The sequence below is a fragment of the Marmota marmota genome, unplaced genomic scaffold, assembly GCF_001458135.2.
Source record: "Marmota marmota marmota unplaced genomic scaffold, marMar, whole genome shotgun sequence".
Lineage (NCBI taxonomy): Eukaryota > Metazoa > Chordata > Mammalia > Rodentia > Sciuridae > Marmota > Marmota marmota.
This window is the reverse complement of record NW_025999968.1, coordinates 62,328,049-62,353,430: the sequence shown is the minus strand read 5'-3', so window position 1 is coordinate 62,353,430 and position 25,382 is coordinate 62,328,049. Positions and strand designations below refer to the sequence as shown.

At 61.7% G+C, this 25,382-nt stretch overlaps 2 protein-coding genes across 3 annotated transcripts in view; both read left to right on the top strand.

Annotated features, from left to right (window-relative positions):
* Dnmt3l (DNA methyltransferase 3 like) overlaps positions 1-8,856 on the top strand; it is a 21,825-nt gene extending 12,969 nt beyond the window's left edge. Inside the window, exons 3-7 of the mRNA XM_048803950.1 lie at positions 552-640; positions 1,887-1,962; positions 2,483-2,622; positions 5,572-5,657; positions 8,422-8,856. Coding sequence (XP_048659907.1) covers positions 552-640; positions 1,887-1,962; positions 2,483-2,622; positions 5,572-5,657; positions 8,422-8,590 — 560 coding nt within the window. The 3' untranslated portion in view covers positions 8,591-8,856. The remainder of the gene's footprint in view (positions 1-551; positions 641-1,886; positions 1,963-2,482; positions 2,623-5,571; positions 5,658-8,421) is intronic.
* Positions 8,857-13,128: 4,272 nt separating this feature from the next.
* Icoslg (inducible T cell costimulator ligand) lies at positions 13,129-21,814 on the top strand. 2 transcript variants are annotated; one of them, XM_015478840.2, is made up of 8 exons: positions 13,130-13,243; positions 13,274-13,299; positions 14,171-14,211; positions 14,984-15,334; positions 16,171-16,455; positions 18,488-18,655; positions 19,383-19,418; positions 20,264-21,814. In XM_015478840.2, exons 2-7 carry the CDS (start codon positions 13,289-13,291, stop codon positions 19,400-19,402), a joined length of 876 nt encoding a protein of 291 aa, XP_015334326.1. In that variant the 5' UTR covers positions 13,130-13,243; positions 13,274-13,288; the 3' UTR covers positions 19,403-19,418; positions 20,264-21,814. The 2 variants fall into 2 exon arrangements, with proteins under 2 accessions (XP_015334328.1, XP_015334326.1); XM_015478842.2 differs by lacking the exon at positions 19,383-19,418 and having other exon boundaries at positions 13,129-13,243.
* The last annotated feature ends 3,568 nt before the right edge of the window (positions 21,815-25,382 follow it).

Genomic DNA, 25,382 nt, shown 5'->3' with positions numbered 1-25,382 from the left:
CCGCCCTCGTCAGGGCGTGCCCCTCTGGCTGCAGCTCTGCCAACCCCCCAGCGGGTGCCCTTGGAAGTCCCACCTGGCAGGTGCGGGAGAGCCCCAGAGACGGGTCGTGGTGGGTGGGTGCCCTAGGATAAGAGCGGCACAGATGCCGTGGGGGCCTGTGCCCTGGCTGTGATCCTGTCACTGACCTTGGGGACCGGCACCTGAGACAGACCAGCATGGCGTAGCTGGCCCAGGCTCTCACGGTTGGTGGGGCCGCGGGAGCTGGGCCTGCTCCCAGGGTGACTGGCTGGCCTAGTGGTGCCGTGTGGACACCGCTGCCCAGGAAGTGACAGCGTGGCAGAAGTGCCTGGTTTTGCGGCGGACTGCTTGGCCTTGAACTCAGTACTCTGAGGTCTGCTTGTTTTCTGCGGTCACCAGACGGGAGAGATCCCTCCTCTTCTGGTGCCCGCCGATGGAGCCAACGTGGCTGGGCTGAGAGGAACATCCTGGGTGGGACCTTGGCCCACTCGGCTCCCTGCAGCTCCTCTGTGCCCCTGTCTGTCCCACTCCAGAGCTAACCAGTCTGGGGTTTCTGGAACCTGGCTCCGAGGCGGGAAGACTGAGGCACCTGGAGGACGTCACCGACATTGTGCGCAGAGATGTGAGTAGGCCCTGCGCTCCCAGACCCCGGCTCAGGGAGGACAGGGGACTGAGGCCAGGGACAGCAGGGCCAGGTAGGGGGTGGGGAAGGCCAGGGTCCGGGGAGCCTCCTGGATGCCACTCTGGGGCCTCCAGGCCAGCGAGGGCTCCGGGCCCAGTGAATGTGCTCCCTGGCTCCGTGGGCCTGCACTGCCCTCAGCACAGAGCCGGGCAGCCGGCCAGACATGCTGAGATCCAGTGGCCCATTTCTGCCCCATGATGGGGTGCTGCCCAGCCAAGGGCCTGACCCCCACTCCACCCTCTAAAATAAAGAGGCAGGGTCTGGGACCCGACAGCCGCCCCCGTGGGCGGTGGGACCTGGGCGTCCAGGCAGGGGCTTCTCTCCGGGGTGAGCCCACTCTGCGCTGGCGGCTGCTCCCCAGAGCTGGGTCCCCTTCCACCCCGTCCTGCTGGGCGGTCGTTAAAGGAGGGCACAGCCTCCTGCCACAGAGCTGGGTGCCGTCGCAGACCCAGCTGTCCCGCCTCCCTGCCCTCCTGTTCGCACCCCAGCCACCAGGTGGGGCCCAGGACAGAGGCAGGAGGAGCAGGAGGGCGGGCTCAGGTCTCCCCGCTGCCCAGAGCTGCCAGGAGCGTCTTCCTGTTTGCTAGGGGGTGCCAGGATTGAACCCCACCTATTGCCCCAAACGCTTCACTGCCGAGCTGAACCCCAGCTCAGGGTCCACTCTGGATTGGGCTATCAGAAAGTGGGGTCCAATATCCGGTGTCTCTTGAACTTCTAGGAGAATGACCCGGGGGTTGCCGCTGACCGTGGGTGGCCCTCTGGGTGCCGAGACGCCTTGGGCTGTGGGTGTCGAAGAGCTCCTTTGTCCCCGAGGGGGCAGGAATGTGGCTGGCTTGACTGTCGGGGTGCTGGGGTTGTGTGGACTGGCCGCTTCCCAGGCAGCACACCCACCCGTGGCGGGGAGTCCATGGTCCCAGGGGCCCAAGGTTCCACCCAGGAGCAGTGGCCATTCTCAGATGGCCCATGTGCTGGGCGTGCCCCAGAGGGCATGGTGGCTACTGATGACTCAGTTCTGGGGGCTCCTCTGCCCCAGGGATCCTGGGAGGGTTCACCACATCCTATTGGACAGGCATCTCGGCCCCAGGGCTGACTCATCACCAGGGCTGAGCGCTGGGCTGGCAGTGACAACCGTCCCACTAAATAAGGACATTCTCCAGCGAGCCCGTGTCCTGCCCGTGTCCTGTAGGTGGAGGAATGGGGCCCCTTCGACCTCGTGTACGGCTCGACGCCCGCCCTGGGCCACGCCTGTGACCATTCTCCTGGTAAGATGCCCTCAAGAAAAGGGCTGGGTCTGCTCCACTCACCAGGGCGTCTGTCCCCAGCCCTGTCACCTCTCCTCTCTCCCACCCACTGCAGCACCTCAGGGAGGGCGGGAACTGTGAACTGTGTGTTTAAACAGTGGAGGGCGGTCACTGACGCAGGGCAGGTCCCATAGCACGTCCCATAGCATGCACAGTGGGTCACCTGTGAACACTGCCATGACAAGAGAGCGGGTACCGTCGCCCCGAAGGCCGCCTCGTGCCCCACTCTAGGCCCTCCAGCCCACCGGGTGGCCTCAGGTCATGCAGGCTCTGGAGTCCGAGGCGGAAGGCAGGGTCAGTGGTCAGTGTGGGCCCCTGTCCCTGTCCTTGCTGAACCTTGGCCTCTCTGAATAAGGTCGGGACCTGTGAGCCTCTGCCGCCCTGGCCAGGTGCTGCTCCTGGGAGGGGGACAGAAGTGTAAGGGGTGGGGACACCCAGGCCCTCAGCCCTCGCCCACTCACAGCCAAACCGCCCCCCGCAGGGTGGTACCTGTTCCAGTTCCACCGCCTCCTGCAGTACGCGCGGCCCCGGGCGGGCAGCCCGCAGGCCTTCTTCTGGATGTTTGTGGACAACCTGCTGCTGACTGGGGATGAGCAGGCCATAGCCGCTCGCTTCTTGGAGGTACGTGCCCGGCCTTCCAGGGGCTCACGTCCACCCAGCTCCCGGCCTGGCCTCCCCCGAGGGCCACGCACAGAGGCACAGACAGGAGCTGGACACCCACCCCACGCCACCACCGCGCTCTCCGCACGTGCCCCCGGGGGTGCCACCTCCTGCCCTGCCTCCCAGCGAGCACATGGGACACACTCGTACCTACACACACACACACCAGGACTCTCTCACGCACACACACTAAAACAACACACACAGCAGGACTCACACACACATTACACACACACACACACACACACCAGGACTCACACACACACACACTGCTCTCATACACACCAGGATTCACACACACACACAGCAGGACTCACACACACACACTGCACACACACACAGCAGGACTCACACACACACTGCACACAAACACACACACACACCAGGACTCACACATACAATTTCACACATACACACACACCGGGACTCACACATGCCACATACTACATGCCACACGCACGCTCCCCCTGTACCTCACACTCGTGCTCACCCCACACACCCACACAGGCAGGGGCACCACGGCCTTGCTCCTCTGTCCACGCGTCTGAATTGGCACCACCAGAGCAGCCCCGCGGGCTGTGGCCGAGCCCACGCGGCCAGTCGTGGCGGAGCTCTGGGAATGGCTCTGGCAGGGGAAGTGCAGTGGAGTGGGCGCAGCGAGGGCAGCCCCCACTGCCGGGGGTTTCGCGGGTGGCTTGAGGGTGAGCCAGGCAGGCAGGGAGGGGCGCCCAGTGGATTGCTGCTGTCCAGGGGCTTCGGCTGGGGCAGGGGGAGGATGTGCAGAAGCACAGACTCAAGTTGAAGGTGTTGCTTTAGTGGGGATTTTTAACACCCAGACCCGCCCATGGACCCCTCCTCATGGGTCAGCCTGGCCAGCCTGGTGCTCCTCCCACAGGGCGCCTGCCCTCGTCCAAGGTCCAACACGATAGGAAAAGCCCCCTGCAGTGCCCTGCTGCTGGCACCTGGCCTCCCAGCTCCAGTGGCCTTCCCTGGCAGCAGCCCTCCTCCGTCTTGTCCCTGTGCTGCGTGGGTCCCCTGGGGTGGTGGGCACACGTGGCCGCTCCCTGTGGGTGGGTGACCAGGCACTTCCTGCCTCTGGCTCTTACAGAGGTGCCGTCCGTGGCCAACTCCAGAGGGGCTCTCTGGTCAGAGGGTGAATGTGGCTGTCACAGGTGTCACCGACCACCCTCGTGGAGCGGTCCCTCAGCAGTGGGACGGTGTGGGAGCGCTCCCTCAGTCCTTAGCGTACCCCGGGGTCTCCTGCCTGCTCTCCTGGTGGCCACCTCCCTCTTGGCCCTCCAACTGGCTTGGTCTATACACATGGAACTGGCCTCTGTGCTGATGGCCCTCGCTGCCCGGTGGCTGGATGGCCATGTGGGCTGAGGGTTTTCACTCGAGTCAACGAGACTTGCTGTGTGTGTGTTCAGACCAGTGACGGTGACAGTTTTCCTCCTGGTTTTATACCTGCGATCTCTTTCTCTTCTCTCATGGAGCTGCCAGTCTCGGGGACCATGGCCGTGATGGGGATACCCCGTGTCCCCCTGTGGAGGGCAGGGACCCTGGCTCTGAGGCCGAGGCGCAGCGTGCTGTAGGCCGAGGGGAGTTTCTGCTGATTCTCTCTGGTTGGGGCATTTTTATCAACGGTGGTCTCGGGTGTCTGTGGGTTACCTGGGGAGTCTTGTCCTCGAGAGTGACTGAGAGGACACAGTGTAGAGCAGACTTCTAGTGGTGAGCGCCTGCACTGTGGGAGGGCACGCCAGTCACGGTTCCACCTACAGCGGGAAAGGGGTTGTAACGGTTCCCTTGTCCCCTGGCGGGCTGTGGTCTCTATGTTGGGCCTGCTCCCTAAAATAACTGAGGCAGATGGTGTTCTGTGACACAGCTACAGCTGCTGCTTCAAGGTCTGTGTGAACCGTCTGTGGAGATCTCCTGTCTCAGCGGTCAGTGTCGGGAGGTTACGTTTTCCTAGAATATGATCCATTTAAACTTTTAGGTGATTTCTACAGAGTTAAGCAAAGTGGCCTCACGACCCTGTTGCTTGCTTTCTTCTTTATTAGGAAATCTGAGCATTTAAAAAAACACCAACATAATGTCACATATCAGCAGTCGGGATCAGATTGGTACATTGCATTGTTTTACCAAAAAACAAAAACAAAAACAAAACAAAACCTTATTTCTGCCGTCAGTAATTATGGGCCCAACTGAAACACCACGTTGCTAAGCCAGGCACCCGTCAGGACAGACAGAGGGCCGCATCAATACCGCTTTCCCTTGTTTGGCACACAGGTTGGTAGTTCAGAGTTAATTGGTCCCAACTCCAAAGTAGCACGGAAGGAAAGTCCTGGGTCGTCTGCCATCTCCACCCGGCTGTGGGGCCTCATTCTGCTGAGGGCAAGAAACCTAAGTGTGGCTCTGGCCAGCTCGTGCACCCTTGTGACCTTGGTGGGCTGCTTGCTCCCCCGGGGAGCTGTCGGATTAGGGGGTGGAGTCAGGTCACCCAGAAGGGCCTTCCGCCTCCGATTCTCCTTTCTTTGGCTCCCCCGCCCCGTGGTCTGCCTCCCACTGCCTCTCCCTCTCTGGGCTTCTGCAGAGACCGTGACCAGCCTTAGAGACAGCCTGTGTGACTGCTGCCAAGAATAGGAGGGGGGACACGCTTTGGGGAGCCCTTGTTGGCCAGCAAAGCCTCCTGATCCCTGAGGAACTGCAGGCCACTGGCCCGTGGGACCAAACATCTGCCGGTTAAGAACCCGATGACCCTGCATCTCTTCTCAGAGGGCAGTTTGTAAGGACAAAGGTCTGTCAGGTAGAGGAGGCACTGGACAGACGTGCTAGCCTAGACCTGCAGACCGTTGGGACCCACGGGGAGGTTACTGGCTGTCAGGCTGACTGGTGGCCCCCTCCGTCCCTTAGACAGAGCCCGTGATCCTCCAGGACGTCCGCGGGAGCGCCCTGCAGAATGCCGTGCGCGTGTGGACCAACATCCCCGCTGTGAAGAGGTACTTCCTGGGCCGTGAGGCTTCCAGGCTGGAGGGACACAGCCGGCACAGGGCTCACGGGGGACACGGGCTTGGAGTCAGTGGGGTTACCAGCAGAGCCAAGCTGAGCAGCCCCGGGGCTGTCGGGCTGAGTCTAGCCAGGCCTGGGGCCACCCGCAAACCTCACACGCCCAAGCCGCTGGATGGTCTCTGCAGGCTGAAGTCTCTCTCTACCCCAGCACTTCCCAGGGTCTTGCCTCAGGACCTCAAGGTGGTGCCCGGGCCCCAGAGCAAAGCCTGATGCTGGGCAGAGCACTTGCTTCATCCTTGAGAATGTGCTCCATGTGGCCCCGCATTCTGAAGCCCCGCACCCTGCACCACCCCCCAGGACACCTGTGCATGCTCAGACACACACACCTGCACACTCACACAGGCTCACAGGCACGCGTTCCTGGATTAATCTGCACACCTGCACACTCACAGGCTCAGACGCACTCCTGAAGGACCAGCCTGCACACCTGCACACTCACACAGGCTCACAGACACACGCTCCTGGTGGACCGGCCTGCACACCTGCACACTCACACAGGCTCACAGACACATGCTCCTGGTGACCAGCCTGCACACCTGCACACTCACACAGGCTCACAGACACACGCTCCTGGTGGACCAGCCTGCACACCTGCACACTCACACAGGCTCACAGACACATGCTCCTGGTGGACCAGCCTGCACACCTGCACACTCACACAGGCTCACAGACACATGCTCCTGGGGACCAGCCTGCACACCTGCACACTCACACAGGCTCACAGACACACGCTCCTGGTGGACCGGCCTGCACACCTGCACACTCACACAGGCTCACAGACACATGCTCCTGGTGACCAGCCTGCACACCTGCACACTCACACAGGCTCACAGACACACGCTCCTGGTGGACCGGCCTGCACACCTGCACACTCACACAGGCTCACAGACACATGCTCCTGGTGACCAGCCTGCACACCTGCACACTCACACAGGCTCACAGACACACGCTCCTGGTGGACCGGCCTGCACACCTGCACACTCACACAGGCTCACAGACACATGCTCCTGGTGACCAGCCTGCACACCTGCACACTCACACAGGCTCACAGACACACGCTCCTGGTGGACCAGCCTGCACACCTGCACACTCACACAGGCTCACACGTGCTCAGCCAATGGGACCACACCTCCTAGGACTGCTAAGTCATGTCTCCTCTGCCCAGGAGTGAGTTTCTGGGAACTTCTCCCCACTCCCCTCCAGCCTCAGCATTCTCCTGGCTCCCAGCCACTGCACAGCCCCAGGGCCCGTGCCTGTCAAGGGAGGTGCTTGTGGCCCCTCCCCACCCCACGCCCTCCTGGCCCTCCCTGGCTTTGTGCCAAGGTGAGGTGAGCCACTTTTTTTCAAACTAATTTTTCTTCGGGAGCCTGCTGACTATAGCCCCGCCTGCATGCCGTCCACCACACCACATCATTATCTGGTGGTGGCCCAGCAGGTCCCTCCCTGGTGGTTGTGTGACTTTGTGGGTCCAAGTCCAGCAGCAGGGCACGGGCGTCGCTCGGGGCCCAGAATGGCCTGCAGGGGGAGCCAGGCTGCACTCCTCGCCAGCCGCTCACCCAGGGAGCAGCAGTGGGGTAGGAAGGACACCTGAGAAGCCACATGTGGCCAGGCATGGTGGCACACGCCCGTAGCCCCAGTGACTCGGAAGTCAGGCTGAGACAGGAGGATTGCGAGTTCCAGGTCAGCCTGGGCAACTGAGCAAGACACTGTCTCAGAATTGAAAGTAGAAAGGTCTGGGGATGTGGCTCAGCGGTGGAGCTCTTTCCCAGCATAAGGCCTGGTTCAATCCCTCCCACTACCAAACGGACAGACAGGATGACCCAAACGGAAAACCAGCCCGCAACAAAACAGAAGTGACCTGCAGCAGGTGCTCCTGACCCTGGCCCACAGCCTGCGGCATTTGGCCCCCTTCCCAAGGTGTCCAGAGGCACCTGCCAGGCTTTGCCGTGGACACACAGCTCCCTCCGTCCTGGGCCCAGCCTGGCCCCTTCCTGAGCCAGGCACCACGGGCCCCTCTGGGTCTGGCCTTCACTGTCGGATCCAAGCCCGCAGGGGCCATTGAGGGCTGGGAGCTGCAGGACGCTGTTCCTGGGGTTGGCTCCTGAGGAATCCAGAACAGCTGTCCAAGCAACCTCTGCTCCCAATGGCCTTGTCATCCTGGGACAGCCAGACAGTCCCCCAGGAGAGGAGCAGGGAGAGTGAGGGCACACTGAGGTGCAGCCCCTCCTCTGTGCCTTCACTAACCCCAAGGCAAACTGAAAACTGCTGCCATCTCCAGGGTGGCCTGGGCCCTGTTCCCTCCTCCCCGCCATGTCCCAGGACTGGCCCCTCGGGCTGCGCCACACAGTTGCCCCCGCGCATCACAGGATGACCTGAGTGTCGGCAGGTCTTTGCTGTCAGGATCCCTGGGACACTTGGGACACCCAGCTCTGATGAACCTTTGCCCCTGGGTCCTGCCCTTTCCTCCCAGGATGGCCAGCATCTGCTCTGGTGGCTCCCAGTCTCTCCTCCCTCTTCACACTGAGAGGAGATCCACCAGATGGACTAAAGGGACCCTGCCTGGCCTGTGACCAGCTCCTCACAGAAGCTGGCGGGCCCCCAGGGCATGAGTCCAGGGCATGAGTCCTGGGGAGAGCTGAGAGCCCCGCCCAGGGAGCAGGTGCTGGTCTGTAACTGTGCCCCTCTCCCTGGCAGCAGGCACTCGGCCCTGGCCTCTGAAGAGGAGCTCCTGCTGCTGGCTCAAGATGGACAGCGAGGGACGCTGCCTGCCCAGGGCCCATCTGCGCTCGTGAAGAACTGCTTTCTTCCCCTACGAGAATATTTCAAGTATTTCTCTCAGAACGCACTTCCTCTTTATAAATGAGCCATTATACAATGACGAAGGGCTCTCCTAGAACCCCCTCTTCTACCTGTGTTCTCCCCCAATCACTCTCACTTGCTTGGCTCTGGATGTCCCGTGATGCTCCAGACCCACCTCCTGTTTGGTTCGAGTCGCAGGCTCTCCTGGGCTCCGTTTCTGGGTTTGGGGAGAGGAGCCAGGTGCCCTGTGTGGTGGACGGGATCCTGATGTGACCGGGCACCTGAGAGCACAGTGTTCCCACTGAGAAGTTCAATAGATGTGTCACTGGAGGACTGCTGGTCATATTTTGGTGTTCTGTGTGTAAGCAAAGCCCCCTGGGTACCAGGTGCCCACCCTGTGCACACCTGTAGATGGGATTTTCGTTGGTTTGATGGTGGAAATCACTCACCTATCAGGCTGCCCCGAGCGCCCCAGTATAGAACATTCCCAGTTGGTAGAAAAGCCAGAGCCAGTGGAGGCAAGGGTGCTCAGGCCCACACCAGATCTACCTGCAAAGTATGTGACCTTGGGGCTCCTAACCAGATGGCATTGCTTGCTGAAGCAGGATTCCCCAGGGCCCTGGGCAGTGCCCATCCCAGAGGAGTTTAACCCAACAGAGGGCATCGATTGGACCCAGCCTCACACGAGTGATGAATCTCACAGGACTGTTTCCCAGGTAGCTAGAACCATCCCATCCCCTGAGTCCAGACACAGCAACTAAACAGAGTCAGATGGTCCTGGGCACCACAACTGGGTCTTGGGGACGCTTTCAGTGGTCTGTACAATGCTTTGAGGAAGAAAGGGGGGTTCAAACTGGACCTGTTGAAGATCCTTACAAACAACTTGAAGTAGAGTGAGGTCACCCTTGGATCAGTGTAACAGGGCACTTTCTCCGTCCAGGAGGACAGCCCTGCACATGGACAACACTGGTATCGTGTCCAGGGCTGACTCGGGAGGGCGGCGATGGAACCAGGCTAGAGGGCCGGAGACACTGCAGGAGAGCAGAGCTGGGCTCAGCCAGGGGCAGACAGACCCCTCCTGGTAGCCTAGGCTCTGCAGCCCACCATGACCCCGAGAGCTGGCTGAGCTGTGCACACGAGCCTGTGACCACAGCTGCCCAGTGGGGGATGACAGCACTGCGCAGGGCTGGTAGCGGCCCAGCTGCGTCCACCCAGGTAACTGGTGGCACGGGCAGAGAGAAAACCAGGGCCTGTTCTCCACCTGCTTGAGAGCAAGGAGGAGAGCCAGGCTTCAGGTCTCCAGACACGCTCCTCGTCCTCTCCGCACTGTCAAACGTGCACACAGAATCGTCCCCACCTGGAGATCCTCCTGTGTACTTTAACCCTCCCCCAAGGCCCCATTCGCAATCCCTGGAGTCGGCTGTAAATCACCCCCCAAAAGATGCCCGTGACCGACTCCCGGAGCTGTGGGTGTTACCTCGCACGGCAGGGAAGGACCCCACTGCCTGAGTCGACGTGCCTCCTGGGTTACCCAGGTGGGCCCATTTGCAATCTGAGTGGGGCAGAGGCAGTCTTGACCACATGCAGAGGGGACGGCCGTTGACCAGAGAGGCAGAGAGACTCCAGAGCTGCAGCTCAGCTAAGGGGCACCCCAGGGGGTGAGGCAGGGAGGCGTCTCCCTTCAGCCTCCAGGTGAAGCAGTGACCTCAGACTTTGGCCTCCAGGACTGTGGAAAAACGACGCCCCTGCTGTTTTTAAGCCCCCAAGTCTGCGGTGACTCCTTGCAGCAGACTCAGGAAATGAGCAGACCCCCAAGAGAAAAGATGGGCTTCCCCAGCCCGGAATCAGGTTCCGAGTGTCATCTGGGATGTCAGAGGCACACTGTGCTGTGACTCTCAGGGGACTGTGCTTCCCGTGTGGGGGAAAGACCTGAAATTAGGTTGCTGCAGGCCTCCCATCAGTGGGACTTGGGGCCCAGAGCCCTGCCGCTCCCTGGGTGCAGCTGGGGTTCAGGGGGCAGGTTGGGGCATCCAGACGATTCCATATCTTGCCCAGGAACCTCGAATCCAGGCTGCAGGGATGCAGTTCCTCTGGTTCCCAGTCCTGATGGCCTGGGCCTGTCCCACCCCAGCACCAAGCTTCCCTGCCCGCCTGCAGTCCTGGTCGAGGGAGCCACAGCCGCAGGAAGGAAGCCTCCCAAAGGGTTTCCTATTTCTCCTTCATCTCAGAGTCCTATTTGGAACCCTTGGCCTATAGGGTGTGCATTAATTTAGGACAGTCGCACAACTGTACTCGCATGCATTACCTGGTCACTGAGCCACGAGGGTGTGATCAGCTGCACTTCACAGATGGGCAGCACAGGCACAGAGGGGCTGACTAACTTGCCTGGTGATGCACAGTTCCAAGGCTGGGATTTCAACCCGTCGTGAGCTTACCATCTCTGGTCTTGGTTCCCCTCCCCCACAGCTGCCCGGGTGCTGCCCAATGGTGCCCCCTCTAGTCCAGCTGCATTCTGTGTCACTTCCCTACTGTGCCCAAGGAACAATAGGCCCCTCCATCCAGAGTCTCTGCTGTTCAGTGGGTCCAGCAGCAGTAAGTGGTTTTTGAGACCTCTGTGAGCCCGAGCCCCTACCCCCTTGCCAGCCATGCTTGTGCCACCCGAGCATCTTCTACCACTGCCCCATGGCCGTGAGGCAGCACAGCGCCCAGGCCTGGCTTGGAGAGCTGCAGGGTGGAGGGGGATCTGGGTAGTGCTAGAAGGGGCGTTGCCCCAACCCAGGCATCAGCCAATCAGTACAGTGCAGGCCCCTGGGCCTCAGTGATAGGCCCAGAGGTGGGCACCCAGCCCAGGCTGGCCCCATCAGAGACAGCCCTGTGTGGGCCTCAGGGACTCATCTAACCAAGGGGAGGGGAGTGGCAGCAGTCTGACCTGGCAGGAGAAGGCATGGGTGGTGCCAGCTGCCCAGCCCGACTGACCGCTCTGCTCACCTGGCCAGTGATGCTGGGCTGGTTCTCCCCAAACCCAGTCTTCTGCCAGCTGGAGCCAAGCTGGGGCGGGGGAGGGGACTGAGGCCACCAACATCATGTCCCTCTCTATGCTGGGTGTGTGAACGTGTGCCCCTGAAGAGGCCCTGGCCACGTGGGTTCCAGCCCACACTGGACACAGTTCCTGGCTCCTGGAGCTGGACCCATCCTGAGGCACGCGATCTGGTTTGTGCGGGCACCCTGCTGTCCAGGGACAACATTCACCTTTCCTTCAGGACACTTCTCTGGCCCCCATCCCCACCCCAAGAGCAGACCCCTTCATTGGACCCTTGAACATGGGAGGGGTCCTCTAGTCCCTGCGCTTCCTGCCCAAAGGGAAGATGGCCCCTCCCTGAAGAAGTGCCTCTGAATGCCCACTCCACTCCCGACTCTGGGGACTCGGGGACCACATGCTCACTGTCCCGGCTCTTTTCCTCGGGAACTTCCGTCACCACCGGCACTCACCTTTTGGCTGTCTTCACTTGGTTGTCCCATAGCTGCATGGGGACGTCCGCGTCCAGCTGGCAGAGACTAGAGCCTTCTTCACCGCGTGCTCTCTGAGAACCTAGCCAGTGCTGGGTGCTCATGGGGTCTTCGTTGAATGAATGAAATCTGCATGGGGACTGGGCTCCGGGAGCTCCCCTTGCCCAGTGGCACAGGGACAGGCCTCCAGCTTTCTGCCTTCACAAAGGCTGCCCCTGCTCCACCATCAGCCTGGGCAGCAGGCCTGGGGTGAGGCAGAACTGAATAGAGAGGCTACAACCCTCGGCTGCTCCCAGGAGATCAGGACCTCCAGACCTGCCACCTACAGGGAGGGAACCCTGTCCCCTCCTGACCCACCTCCTCACCAGTCTGGCAGTACCTCTGTACCTGGCCTGGGGAAGGAGCAAGGAGCACTGCGTCAGCAGAGAGGAGGGCCCAGTACTGTGTGTTGTGGGGGGCAGGGAGCAAGTGGGCCTCCACCACAGCCCAGAGCTCAGCACAGTCTTCCACAGACCAGGTGCCAGACAACACTGGCCAACACAGGAGAGCAAAGTCTACCCAGGTCCAAGCAGTGGGCTTCTCAGAGCCTCTCATATGCAAAGATGCTGTACCAGGGGGGCCCATCAGACCCCACAAAGGTTAGGGGAACAAACTGGGTGTGCAGGGGGTGTCAGTTCAGGCCTGCCCTCCCTGCCTTTGGTCCAGTCCTAAACAGTCATCGGGTGTGGTTCACCTAGTGTCCACCTGGAGAAGCCTACTTTTGGCCCCTGGCTCAGATCTGGGGCTTCTCATAACTCACCCTCAGGGAAGGTGGGGCTAGGACACTGGGCCGGGGATGGGGACCAGTCTGGGCAGCGTTGGGGAAAGCTCAGTGTCCTATGGCCCAACCGCTCTGTCCCCGGCGACCCTCCAGGGACTTCCCCGGGCACCTACAGCCCTGGCCCGTGTCCCCGTGACCTGGAGGACCTGGCCCTGTCCAGCACCGGGCCGACTGGAACGCGGGCCTGGGTAGAGATGAACTTTCTCGAGCCAGAGGGCGACCTTCCTCTCCGCCGCGCCCCGCCTCCTCCCGGGGGCGGTCACGGTCAGGGAGGGCCGGGCCGGGGGCGGGGACCAGGGCTGCACCCAGGCGGCCGCGCGCTGGCGCTCAGAGCCTCCGCGGCGCCCTGGGAACTGGGAACGCAGTTAGAGCCGGTCTCCGCGGCCCCAGGTCTCGGCGCCCCAGGTCTCGGCGCCCCAGGTCTCGGCGCCCACCATGCGGCTGAGGTGAGCCCGCCTACGGCCGCGCCCTGCGGTGCGGGAAGGGAGCGCGGCAGGGCGCGGTGTCCCCGCCCGAAGTGGGACCGACAGCGCCCCGAAGGCAGCGGTCCCGGGCGTCCCCAGCTCCGGGCGGCTCCCGCGGGGCTCGCGGGCTCACCTGCAGGCCCCCGAGGGAAGCGCGGGTACCAGCGGTGTGGACGGCAGGGGGCGGCTTGGGCCGGCGGCACCGGCGCGCGGGCGGGGCGTGCGCGAGCCAGGCGGCCGTGCGGAGGCAGGGACCGAGTAGGCTGCGCGCCCAGCGGGAGGCGCACCCCGGCGCGGGCACCGCGAGCCGCCCTTCTCCGCTGCTCCGCTGATTTCCCAGAAGGAGGGAGGATGTGACACCCTGTGACACCTCGGAGGCCAGCAAGTGCCCACTGTTTAGTGACACGGCCTCTCCCCACACACCTGGGATCCCCCCTCCGCGTTAACAGTTCCAAACCAGGGAAGGGGTGCTGCGGGCCAAGCAGCAGGGGGCGGTGGGAGCCGGGACGGCAGCACTTCGCACGGCCTCAGCGGTTTCTTGTGGTTCCCAGCAAGGCCGCGGCGGAGGCAGAAGCCTGGACCTGCGGCGGCTCCCAAGCCTTCTTTACTCACTGTCATGGTGGTCTGGGAGGTCTGGGCTGGAAGCCCTGAGGTCTTGCTCTGCGGGGCGGGGAGGTGTGGTCCAGGCCTCTCTCCCTGAGCTCCCCGTGCAGGGAAGCCCAGGACCTCTCCAGACGGCGAATTCGCATTTCTGTGACGGAGCCAGGGCCTCCTGTGGGCGGACCCCTGCTCCTGGGAAGGAGAAGCAAGCGGAGACCTGCAGCTCACCTGCCTTCCCTTGTTTCTGTTCCAGTCCTGGCCTGCTGTTGCTCCTCCTCAGTGGCCTGCAAGCTGGTGAGTCAGTGCTTAATGCAGGGTGCTTTACCCAGCCAAACCTTACCCAGCCTCCAGACCTCATGCAGAGCTGTGAGAGCCTCACACCCAGGGCCTCAGGAGGTCCTCACCACCTCCTGCCAGGGTCCTCTGGGCCTCACACCTAGGCTGGTGTGCAGGACAGAAGGCCATAGAGGACACTGCGTTTCCAAAGGCCATAGTTCTTTGATTTCATGCTCAGGGTAGGTAGAATGTAGTTCCTTTGAGTCAGGGGCTTCTTGTCCCCCCAGGCTCTCTGTCCCAGTCAGCCTTACTGAGTTTGAAAAGAGCCAGAAGCAATGATGTGGCCCTGCAGCAGAGACCCGAGGCCCCACCAAGCCTTCCAGTCTAAGCCAGGCAGTTAAGTGATTGTGCAAGTGATTGTACCTCTGTATGTCGCGTGAACTTTTCTCATGAGCACAATGACTTTATAATGTCCAGAAATTGTTCTCTTTTGCATGCCAGATTTTAAAAATAGTGCAGAGCAGCCCAGGCACCCTCCCTGGCTTCTCCCAGTGGTGGCCTTGCATGCCAGCTGTGCCCTGTCAGAGCCAGGTATTGGCCTTGGACAACAGAGCCAGGTGGCTCACCATCCAGCATCTGAGCTGCCTCCTGGGTGGATCTTGTCAACATATTCCTTTTCTGCTTAAATGTGTCAGGATCAGTGTCTGAGCCTTGTAACCCAGAAGTCTGGGTGACTCCATGGGCTGGGAGTCACCCTCAGAATATCCATCTCATCTTTGGACTCTTGCAGTTATTCAAGCAGAGGAAGTCAGGGCCATGGTGGGCAGTGACGTCAAACTCAGCTGCGTCTACCCGGGAACAGATCGTTTCGACCTAGACGACCTGTTTGTCTACTGGCAAGTCAGCGAGTCAAACGCAGTGGTGACCTACTACCTCCCCGGGAACAGCTCCACAGGCCTCGAGGACAGCCACTACAAGAACAGGGCACACCTGTCACTGGACAGCATGCAGCAGGGGGACTTCTCCCTGCACCTGCGCAATGTCACCCCCCAGGACGAGCAGAAGTTCAACTGCCTGGTGTTTAGGAAATCCTTAGAGCTAGGAAGGATCTTGGAAGCCGTGGTCACACTGCACGTGGCAGGTGAGGCTGCAAAGCAGAGCGCAGGTCTCACCCAGCCTCATCCTGGAGAAGGTGTTCCCAGAACCCAGCCCTGGCCCAGCAGCCTGCTCCCTTCAGGGAAGAAAGTCCTGTCTTGGTTACTGGGTTTCTCCCACCGGTGAGGCAGTGAGTGAAAACTTGGTCAGTTTTAGGATAGCTCTGCAACCTGAGACCCCCTGGTTTCACAGAACCCCCAGTCTTGCCAGCTGCCTTGAACTCTTCAGCTCGAGCTAGATTTTTCAAAATGAATTAGAAGACAGTGCTATAAAACACAAAATGAGATGAGAATTTAAGGATTTGGGGGGTTGAACCCAGGGGTGCTTAACCCCTGGCCACAACCCTGAACTCTCTATATATGTATATAAAATTTAGAGACAGTCTCACTGAGTTGCTTTGGGCCTCACTAAGTTGCTGAGGCTGGTTTTGAACTCATGACCCTCCTGTCTCAGCCCCCCAAACTGCTGGTATTATAGACATGTGCCACTCTGTCCAGCAGAATTCAAGGAAATTTTAAAGATAACCACCATCAGGGCACAGTTCAGCAAGGAGATGGCAGTGTCACCTGTGAGAAATATTAGATCCAATGAGGGGTCTGAACTGGCCCTGGGTACAGGACACTGCCTGCTAGGCTCAGTGGCTCCCCAGTTGGGTGTCTATGCAGGCCTGTGCTGGCAGCTCAGACCACAGCCCTGATCTGGCTGCTCTACCAGGGTGGGCCACAGGGGCCACCTTCTCCAGCCCTGGCCCTTGGCACCTGCACCCTCCGCATCTTGAGGTGCAGAACCTGGCCTCCCTCACCCCCCTTCCCTCCCCTGCAGCCAACTACAGCATGCCGGTGGTCAGCACGCCCAGCCGTCCCTCTGCAGAGCAGGAGCTCACCTTCACCTGCGTGTCTACAGACGGCTACCCGAGGCCCAGCGTGTACTGGATCAACAAGACGGACAACAGCCAGCTGGACAAGGCCCTGCATAACGACACGGTCTCCCTGAACCAGCGGGGCTTGTACCATGTGGTCAGCGTCCTGAGGGTCCCTTGGGCGCCCAGCGTGAACGTCGGCTGCTGCATAGAGAATGCGCTTCTGCACCAGAACCTCACGGGGACAGGTGAGGCCCGGGCGGGGGGTTGTGGGGACTGGAGCAGGCCCTACAGGGGACCCTGCAGTGGCGTCAGAAAGGTGGCTGAGAGGAAGGAAGGTGAGGGCAGGTGGTGGTGACGGGGAAACCCACGGTTTCCGAGCAGAGGACACTGCCCTGCCCTCCCCAGCTTCAGCTTCACCTGCAGAGCTGCGTGGCCAGCAGGACTGAGGCTCCGAAAGGACTGTGTGACACTTCAGAAGCCATAAAACTAGGCGGCAGCTGGCCAGGGTGGAGCCACCCCTGTGCAGCCCCAAGCCCTCTGCCCCGGGCACATGCCCCTGAGGTCCCTGAGAAGAATGAGCCCCCACACGGGGAATTGGGCTGGGCCTCGCTGCTGGCCAGGTCCTCCTGGGCTTGGGGTGCAGGCTCTCCCGGTCTGTGTCCCTGTCACCACGGTCAGATGGGACACAGAAGATGGAGGTGGGAGATGCTGCAGCCTAGACTCTGTGGGCCCTGCCAGCTGCAGGAAAGAGGTGCCACCAACAGGATCTGCTACGTACCCTGCAGGTTCAGTGAAAGTGGAAACAGGTGAATGTCAGAGCAGTGCAGGCCGCTGAGTGGGGCCTGGGCTGCCCAGGCCCAGGCTGGTGGAGCGGCCCTGACCACCAGCACCCAGCAGGCTCCTCCTTCCTCCCTCAGAATCTGGCTGCAGCCCCTTGACTCATGCGCACCGTCTGGGCCCCCCTGGAGCAGGATGAGGGCAGCACCAAGAGCTTCTGGCCGCTGCCTCCTGCCAGGCAGCCCGGGCAGGTGGAGCCCAGGGCTCTCGCAAGCTCAGTTTCAGCTGCGCAGTGGGTCACCTGGAGCCCAGCCCGGACCCTGGCATCTGGCCGCAGGACAATGTTTTTTTGTTTTGTTTTGTTTATAGTCCTGAGCATTGAACCCAGGGACGCTTTGCCACCGAGCCACATCCCCAGCCCTATTTTGCATTTTATTTAGAGACAGGGCCTCACTGAGTTGCTTAGGGACTCGGTAAGTTGCTAAGACTGGCTTTGAACTCGTGATCTTCCTGCCTCAGCCTCCTGAGCTGCTGGGACTATAGACTGTATTTTTTAATGTGAGACAGGGTGTTGCCCAGGCTGGCTTCAAACTTGCCACCCTCCTGCTCAGCCTCTCTAGTCTTTAGGATTATAGGAGTGTGCCACCCCACTAAGATAGTGTTACAAAGCTTCTAGGTGACCCTGAGTCACATTCAGGGCAACCTGTGGTTGAGGGCATTGTTCTCTGGTGTTGGAGACACATTGGCATCTGTATCCAGCGCCCCTGGATGGCATTGCTGACTTCCCTGTGAGAACCACCCTCTGACGGGCCAGGACGGCGGGCAGGGCCTCGTACACTGCTGACGAAGGCAGACTGGTGGCCAGCGGTTCCATTTCATATCTGCCCAGGACAGGGACTCAGGCGAGTGCCTGTGGACACCCAGCATGCTTCACAACAGCCACAGGGCCCCAAACACCCATCAGAGATGGCTGGCTGGACACTGCGTGGCCATCACATGATGGAGTGTTACTTAGCTGTAAAAAGGATGAGGTGCTGACATAGGCTGCATGTGGTGAACCCTGGACATCGTGCCCGTGTGGCCAAAGCTGGTCCGCAGAGGCCACACGTGGTATGGTCCCTTCACAGAAAGGACCCAGAGCAGGCGGTGCTCCGTCAGGGGAGTGGAGGGGCCAGGAGTGGGGCACAGGGGAGAGCAGGAGGGGCTGCCCGTGGGTACCAGGTTTCCTTGGAAGGCTGCTGCCCCATGCCGTGAGCACTCGACAGCACTGACCCGCCCACTGTGGAAGGGTCCATGGAATGTGAATTTCACCTCCATTTAAGAAGCCCCTCGAGGGCCCTGTGTCAGGGCTGGGCCTGCCGGGGAGCCCCACTGTAAGGAACAGCTGACCGCCCCGTGCCGGTCCCTGGGAGCACTCCCCTGCAGGGCTCACTCTTAGGGGATGAAAAGACCCTCTCCTCTGGGACCCTCCAGCCATGGCTGTTTCTGTCCTCCTCACAGAGACCTTCATTGGACCTGAAGCCATGGTGACAGACAGCCCAGCGCGTCCCCAACAGGAGGGGAGTGCGGCCGTCGTCAGCACCCTTGCCATCTTGCTGGTGATGGTGATCGTGGCTGTGGCCACAGGCTGCCTGTGCAGAACCAGGTGTCCCCGTCGCAGCTATACAGGTGCGCACCAGGCCCAGCTGTCCACTTCCAGAATTCGGAAATGTGGGTTTCATTTAAAAGCTTTACCCAGCCCCCAGGAGGTGGGTGAGAGGCTGGCCATCTCTTAGGGGCCGTGTTCCTGACAGGGCCAACCCCAGGGGCAGCCGGGAAGCCGCCACTCCCAGCTGCATGGGGAATGACGGATTCCAAGTTAGAGACTGCGATAGGGTTGATTTCTGGGAAGGCTGACCGCGGCCACCAAGTCACTGGCAAGGCTGGCTGGCTGGGTCCTGTGCTGCGGGAGGAGAGATCCCGAGGGTGAGATGGAGTCTCAGAAGCTGCAGGCCACAGGACTGCCCCGATGGCCACGTAGAGGCCCTGCCTGCTCGCCCAGGAGGGCAGAGGAAGGGGAAACGGTTGGTGGAGCCCAGTACTGGCCCCATGGAAGAGACCCTTGCAGCTGCTTCCAGGGGTTCCCAGTTGTGGCCACCCGAAACACTTTCCATGCCCACAGTCCCCCTGCTGGCCCAGGCAGGCTGTCACAGGGCCCCTGAGCCAGGACACACACGTGCCCGGAAAGAGCATCTTCCCTCAAAAGCAGGGGCCTGGGAGTCCACTCCCTGCCCAGAGCAAGACCTGGGGCAATGACTGGGCAGAGGGTGGGGCTGCTGTGAGCCTGGACCATTGGGGTCTTTAGAGTGCCTGCCCGTCCTCCATGCCACCTGGGTCTCTCTGACTCATCCCACAGGTGCAAGGTTCGTGCAGTAGGAGGAAGAGCCCACAGGTGAGTTGCCCCCAGAGAACACAGTTCGAGGGACCGCCAGGCGGGCACGGCTGGGGCACCTTCACGCCCTCAGAACCTCAGTTGTTTGCCCTAGCACCTGATGGTCCTGGAAATGCGGGGAGATCGCAAAGGTGCACCTGGCATTTCCTGTTGGCTCCCTCAGCGCCAGGACCTGTCCCTGTGTGCTCTTCCTGATGCCACACATGACAGAAACTTCCAAACTACACACAGCAGGGTCCAGCCAATGACCCAGGTCCTTCCCTACCCTCTGCACTGCCTGGAGTTTGTGTGTCCCTGGCCCCTCCCTAGCTGGGACTGTGGCCTGCAGGCAGCTCTGTGGCCCTGTGGACCTGGTGACCCTGGTCTCAGGAGCAGCAGTAGAGGTGGATTCCCAGCTTAGGAAGAGCTCGGTGTGGGGGGCTACAGCCCCAGGCAGGAGCTTGGACCAGGGGCCAGGGGCTCTGCCTGAGGCGGTGGCTGCATGTCTCCTTACCTGGGTCTCTTACCCGGGGCCCAGGGACCTGAGCTGTGTGATGGCTGGCTCTGCAGGGAACCCCAGGCTGTGCCAAGCAACTCCAGGTCATCTTGGAACAGAACTTGCTAGAATTCTAAGGCCACCCGTGGTGTTAGCTGCCTCCTGAAGCAGCCATCCCCAGTTTCCAGGGTCTTCCTGGGTCCTGGGGAGATGGGTCTCTTTGCCTTCAGGATGAGAAGGAAGGCTGGGCACGGGTTGGTGGCAGGGTGCCTGCCTGGCTCGTGAGAAGCCCTGGGTTCTGTCCCCAGCACTGCGAGAAACCAAAGGAGGTGCCAGTGCCTCACGTCCCTCTCTTCTCTTTCCCTCCAAGACCATGTTTGACAGGAACTCACTGCCCAGGACGGGGACAGGGTTTCTATGAAGTGCCACTGGGTGGACATCATACACAGCTTGGTGACAAAGGGGACAGTGAGCCACCTGCCCATGTTGTCTGCCAGGACAGGATCCACCTGGCCAGGAGGGGCCCAAGAGGCTGACCCTGGGGAGAAGCCTCAGACACTGCCCCACCCAGAGCGAGGTCCTTCCCAACAGGGCAGCAGCACTGGCACACAAGTGCCCAGGAGCCCGCTGAGCCTCTGCGCTTCAGCACCAGGCTCCTCCCAAACCAGGAACCAGGCACAGGCCTCGCGGGGCACAGGGGTTCCTGAGAGCCAAGGAAGGGCGTTTGGTTTGGAAGGAGGAACGCGTACCTGCCCTTACAGGATGACCTCTGTGACCGCGGGAGCATTGAGGGTGTTTGCAGGAGACCTGACCCAGGGCCTCCCAGCTGCTGCCCTGCCAGGAGCTCCCGTGTAGTGTGCGTGTGTGTGTGCACACCTGTGTGCGTGCGTGCGGGAAGTGGCCATGCCGGAAGCCCCAGGAGACCCGCTGGACTTCGCTCTCCTCTGGGATCCCTGCGGAAAGAACACTGGATCTTGCCGGTTTTGTCAAAGGCGCCATCGTCCTCCTCAAGAGACACAAAGGTGGTGTGCTCCAGAGCCTCCTGGACCTGCCGCTACGCTGGGTACAGGGACCTGTCCCTCTCCCCTCCCCACTCAGCACTAAAAACACACGAGCAGCCGAGGTGGGCTGCACCCCAGTGACCATCAGAGTCCTGCAGGACTGCCCAGTGGAGGCTGAGGTCCCCTGCCGGCCACGAGGTCTGTCACATTCCAGCAGCAGTTCCCTCAGAGTCCCCCCGCCTCCCTGCAGGACTCCACAGTGTGAGGCCTCCTGTCCAGTGCCAGTTTCTGCAGCCCGACAGGCCACTCCATGACAGGCATCAGCCCTGACCAAGCCTCCCAGGGCGGCCTCTGTGTGCTGGTCCAGAATGGATACAGCAGGCCGCTATTTCCAGGGGGCCTGGGGGCACACCTGTGTGTGTGTGTGCGCACTTCCAGGTGAACCAGGCGTGCACCATCCCCTGAGACACAGGTCTGACCCCTGGCTGTGGGCGAATGCCCACCCTCCTCCTGCCCAGAGCCCCCCAACAGCCCCCGTGGTCAGGGCCTGTGTGTCACGTCCATGGTCGCTGGGTGCTAACAGGTGTTTAAGGGGTGCACTTCTCACCCAGGCAGAACAAGACCTCACACTTGTGAGAACTAGTGTTTTTCTGTCCCCACCCCACCCCCTGGTGCTCACAGGCTTGTCACAGAGCATGGTGACGGAGCCACCCACACTTCAGCAGAAGCATTAGGGAGTGTGTCCACTGTGAAAGAATAAGGAAGCCGGGTGGGACGCCTTGAGCTCCGTGACTCAGGGGCTGAAGCAGGAGGACCCCACGTTCTAGGCCAGCAACTTAGTGAGACCCTCTCTCAAAATGAAATTAAAACGGGCTGGGGTGCAGCTCGGGGCAGTATTGCAAAAAGAGGTGACGATGTCTTCATTATGGCCGGTCGACTCCGGGCTGAAGGGCTGTGGGGAGCTGGGCGCAGTGCCCGTGCGTGACCGAGGGCCCTGGGAAAGACGCCTGGGAAGCTGGGCCTCCCTTCAGCCTTGAGCCCCGCTGGCCTGTCCCGAAGGAGACCTTGGGCGTCCCTAGAGAGGCTTGAGGGCCAGGGACAGGATGGTGACAGTCAGCAGGGAGACCGAGTCTGCCTTCAGGTGTTCCTGCCTCCTCACCATGGCAAGCTGGGCCCCGATGGCTGCTCTCGCCCGAGCCTCTGAATTCTGCCTGGACCCTGGGCTCTGGGCAGACTGGTCATCATCTCCCTGCTGCCCGCAGGCCCTCCACCTGAGCCCTCCCTCTCCTCTCATCTTCCGAGGGCTGCCCCTGGGTGCCTTGGGGATGGCCCAGCACTCTGTGGGAGGCCACTGGCCACCCTTGCCCCTCCCGGCCTCAACATGGCTGTTAGCGCCTTGTCTGGGGTCGCCAGGCTGGTCCCGGCGCCCTGATCTCCAGAAACCCCACACCAGGGAAGCAAGGTGCCAGCTGTGCCCTCGCCCACAGTGTTTGTCAGCCCAGCTGTCTTGAATCTGGGCAGGGCCGGCCTTGTGTCCCTGTCACTGCTCCAAGGGCCTGGCCCCTGCACTGTGGCTCTGCTCCAGGGGACAGTGGGTGGTCACACAGGGGTCGTTGCTGGCCTCTGAGGAGCAGCAGCCAGGGTGCAGCCCGACTGTCTCTGACAGCACAGTCCCTGTTCCCCAGGTCTCCTTGCTGTGGTGGGCAGGGCAGGCGGGCCCGGCGGCCTCAGGGGCCTGGCGGAGAGGATCTGCCACAGCCAGCGCTGGGGCTGGGGAGGTGGCATGGTTAACAGCCGAGCACAGGCAACGTCCTGGGTCAGGGGGCCACCTGACCCCCTGCCTGGAACCTGGAGCCTGGGCCCCTGGCATCATCGCGTGGAGCTCAGAAAGAAGCTGGCCCCGGGGCCCTCCACTGCCCTCTACCTTGGAAAGCCCCACCCCTGGAGGACGTCTGTGGTTCCTGCGCCAGCCGCACTGCCCTGCACGCAGTAGGGGTGCAGAAGCACACAGTAGGAAGGTGGCGCCGCGGCGGGCCAGGGTGGTCCAGCTCAGGGCAAGACAGAGCAAGCCCTGTGGCCCTGAGTGTGCCACACACCAGTGTCATGAAGCAGGGTTCTGGAGCTGGGGGCGGCACAGAGGCCGCACCCCGGGAGGGCAGCCGTGGTCCGGTACAGCTGGCCAGGCCTGGCATCTCAAGAGAGGGCTCTGCCCCTCCTGACTCTGCCCATAGGTGGGCTGGGACTCCCGCAGTTGGCACCCTTGGGATGGCTCTGGGCCTGCTTTATCTCCCTCCAGCCGTCCTTCAACAAGAGGGCTGCTAAAGAGGAGGCGGCCGCGCGGCTGGATTAGGGAGTGACCTTGTCCTGGTACCCGCCCCGGCCACCTCCATCAGCCAGCGATGCCAGGAGCCGAGGGTCGTGGCCTTTTGTGGAATTCTGGTCAGCACTGTGCCAACTCCAAGGGTCAGACGTCCCTGCTGCCCTGCCCCTTGGGTACATCCGCAGGGAGCTCCCACACCCTGGGCCCCTGGGGTGGCTGTGGAGGTGCCCCTGCTGGCCGCCTCCTGGACAGTCTTCCAGTGGTCCTGTCTTCATCTGGGGAGTGCCGACTGGGCTCTCGTGAGAAGTGTGGTGGAGAATGACCCCCGTCCCAGGGGAGGTGGGTCTGTGGTCCGAGAACCCAGCAGCTGCTCCTCCAGGTCCGCTTGTCTTCAGAGCCACGGGCGGGCCAAGTCCTGGGAGGGGTTCTCCTGCCACCATCCCCCTTGGGAGGGGACAGTGCTCACCCTGGGGAGGCCTCCTGCAGGGCCAGCCTCCCCCTGAGGACATGAACCACAGTGCAGGGAGGATGGACGTGGCCAGCTGAGGTTCAGAGGAAAGTCGCTGCGGCAGAGTACAGGCAGCGAGGCCCTGCTAGACAAGCGCTGGCCATGAAGGCCACGCAGCGTGACGGGTGCGGTGCTGCTGTGGACTGCCCGGAAGCCCGTGCGAGACCGGGCAGGCGGCAGGGCGGGGCGCCCGGGTTACCCCATAGGACCTGCTGGGTGGGCGCTGCAGGCAGGAGAGTCCCTGGGGTGTGCTCTGGGGTTTGTATTTTGTCCCTGATGGGCAGAGAGCTCTGTCCCCTGTTGCCATGTCCTGAGCTGCTGTCCCCCACCACACCCTCTGCCACGAGGTCAGGCCCAAGGCCGTGGAGTCAGCCGACCATGGACGACCTCTGACTCTGAGCCAAGATGAGTCTCCCTCTTCCCAGGGCTCTCCTGGGCCTTTGGGTCACAGTGATGAAGAAGCCGACTAAAACAGATGGCATCCGGGCGCCGTGGCCCACACCTGTGATCCCAGCCGCTCTAGAGGCTGAGGCAGGATCGCGAGTTCAAAGCCAGCCTCAGCAACTTAGTGAGGCCCTGACTCAGAACTGAAAAGGGCCAGGGGGAGGGACATGGCTCAGGGTACAGTACCCCGAGGTTTACTTCTGAGTATCAATGATCAAACAATCAATCTGTTATGGTTTGATGTGAGGCTCCCTCAAAAGCCCGTGTGTGAAACACGTGTGAGGGTCTGGGGAGAAATGACTGAGCCTGACCCCCCCAGTGATGGGTCCTTGGTGGGACTCGCTGAGTGGTCACTGGAGGCAGGGGGTGTGGCTGCAGGAGGAGGGCCCTGGGGGGCCACGGGGTACAGATCTGTTCTGGCGAGCGGAGCCTCTCTCTGCTCTGATCATCACGTGAGCCCCCTCCCTCCACCTCACTCTGCGGCACGATGTCCCCCTCATCTTGAGCCCCAAGGAATGGAGCCTGCTGTCTGTGGACGGAGACTTCTGAAACCCTGAGCCCCGAAATGGGCCTTTCCTCCTCCACAACTGTTCTTGACAGGTCTTTTGGTCACAGCAGCAAAAACTGACCAGACACGATCAATAGGAAACAGCTGGGGAATACCGCGGGCAGCAGGCTCCCAGCTCTGCCCCCCGGCTGGGCTCCGGCCTCGGGTCCAGCAGGCCCACCCAGCCCCGTCCAGCCCAGCTCTGCCGGATGCCACCACCTCCCACCCACGGCCACCCACCCCCACAGCCCCACACCAGCAACAGCAAGGAGCCTGAGGGCCACCTGCACCCCGGCCACAGAGGTCAGCAGCCCTGGCCCAGAGGGAGAGTCTGATGCAGACTTGATTGCAGACCGCAGAGCCTAGACGTCAGAGCCGCTGGTAGACTTCAGAGGAAAGGTCACTTTGGAAATCAGACCAACTATCAAAGCAACATGGAGTCCAGGAGGACAGGGCCTTGATCTGACCATCCCTCCACCCTTGTCAGTGAAGTGGGACCGTCAGGACAGACACGGGTGCCAGGTGCCCTAGGAATCAGGCTCCGGGCGGAGCCCCTGGAGGAGAGTGGGTGTGTGGGGAGGAGCCCCTGGAGGAGGGTGGGTGTGTGGGGAGGAGCCCCTGGAGGAGTGTGGGTGTGTGGGGAGGAGTCCCTGGAGGAGGGTGGGTGTG

What these genes read in the sequence shown, in the direction of transcription:
- Icoslg (XM_015478840.2), top strand. An exon ending in CCAGAACCTCACGGGGACAG is followed by an intron (nt 16,456 to 18,487) that starts GTGAGGCCCGGG and finishes TCCTCCTCACAG; the next exon opens with AGACCTTCATTGGACCTGAA. An exon ending in TCCCCGTCGCAGCTATACAG is followed by an intron (nt 18,656 to 19,382) that starts GTGCGCACCAGG and finishes CTCATCCCACAG; the next exon opens with GTGCAAGGTTCGTGCAGTAG.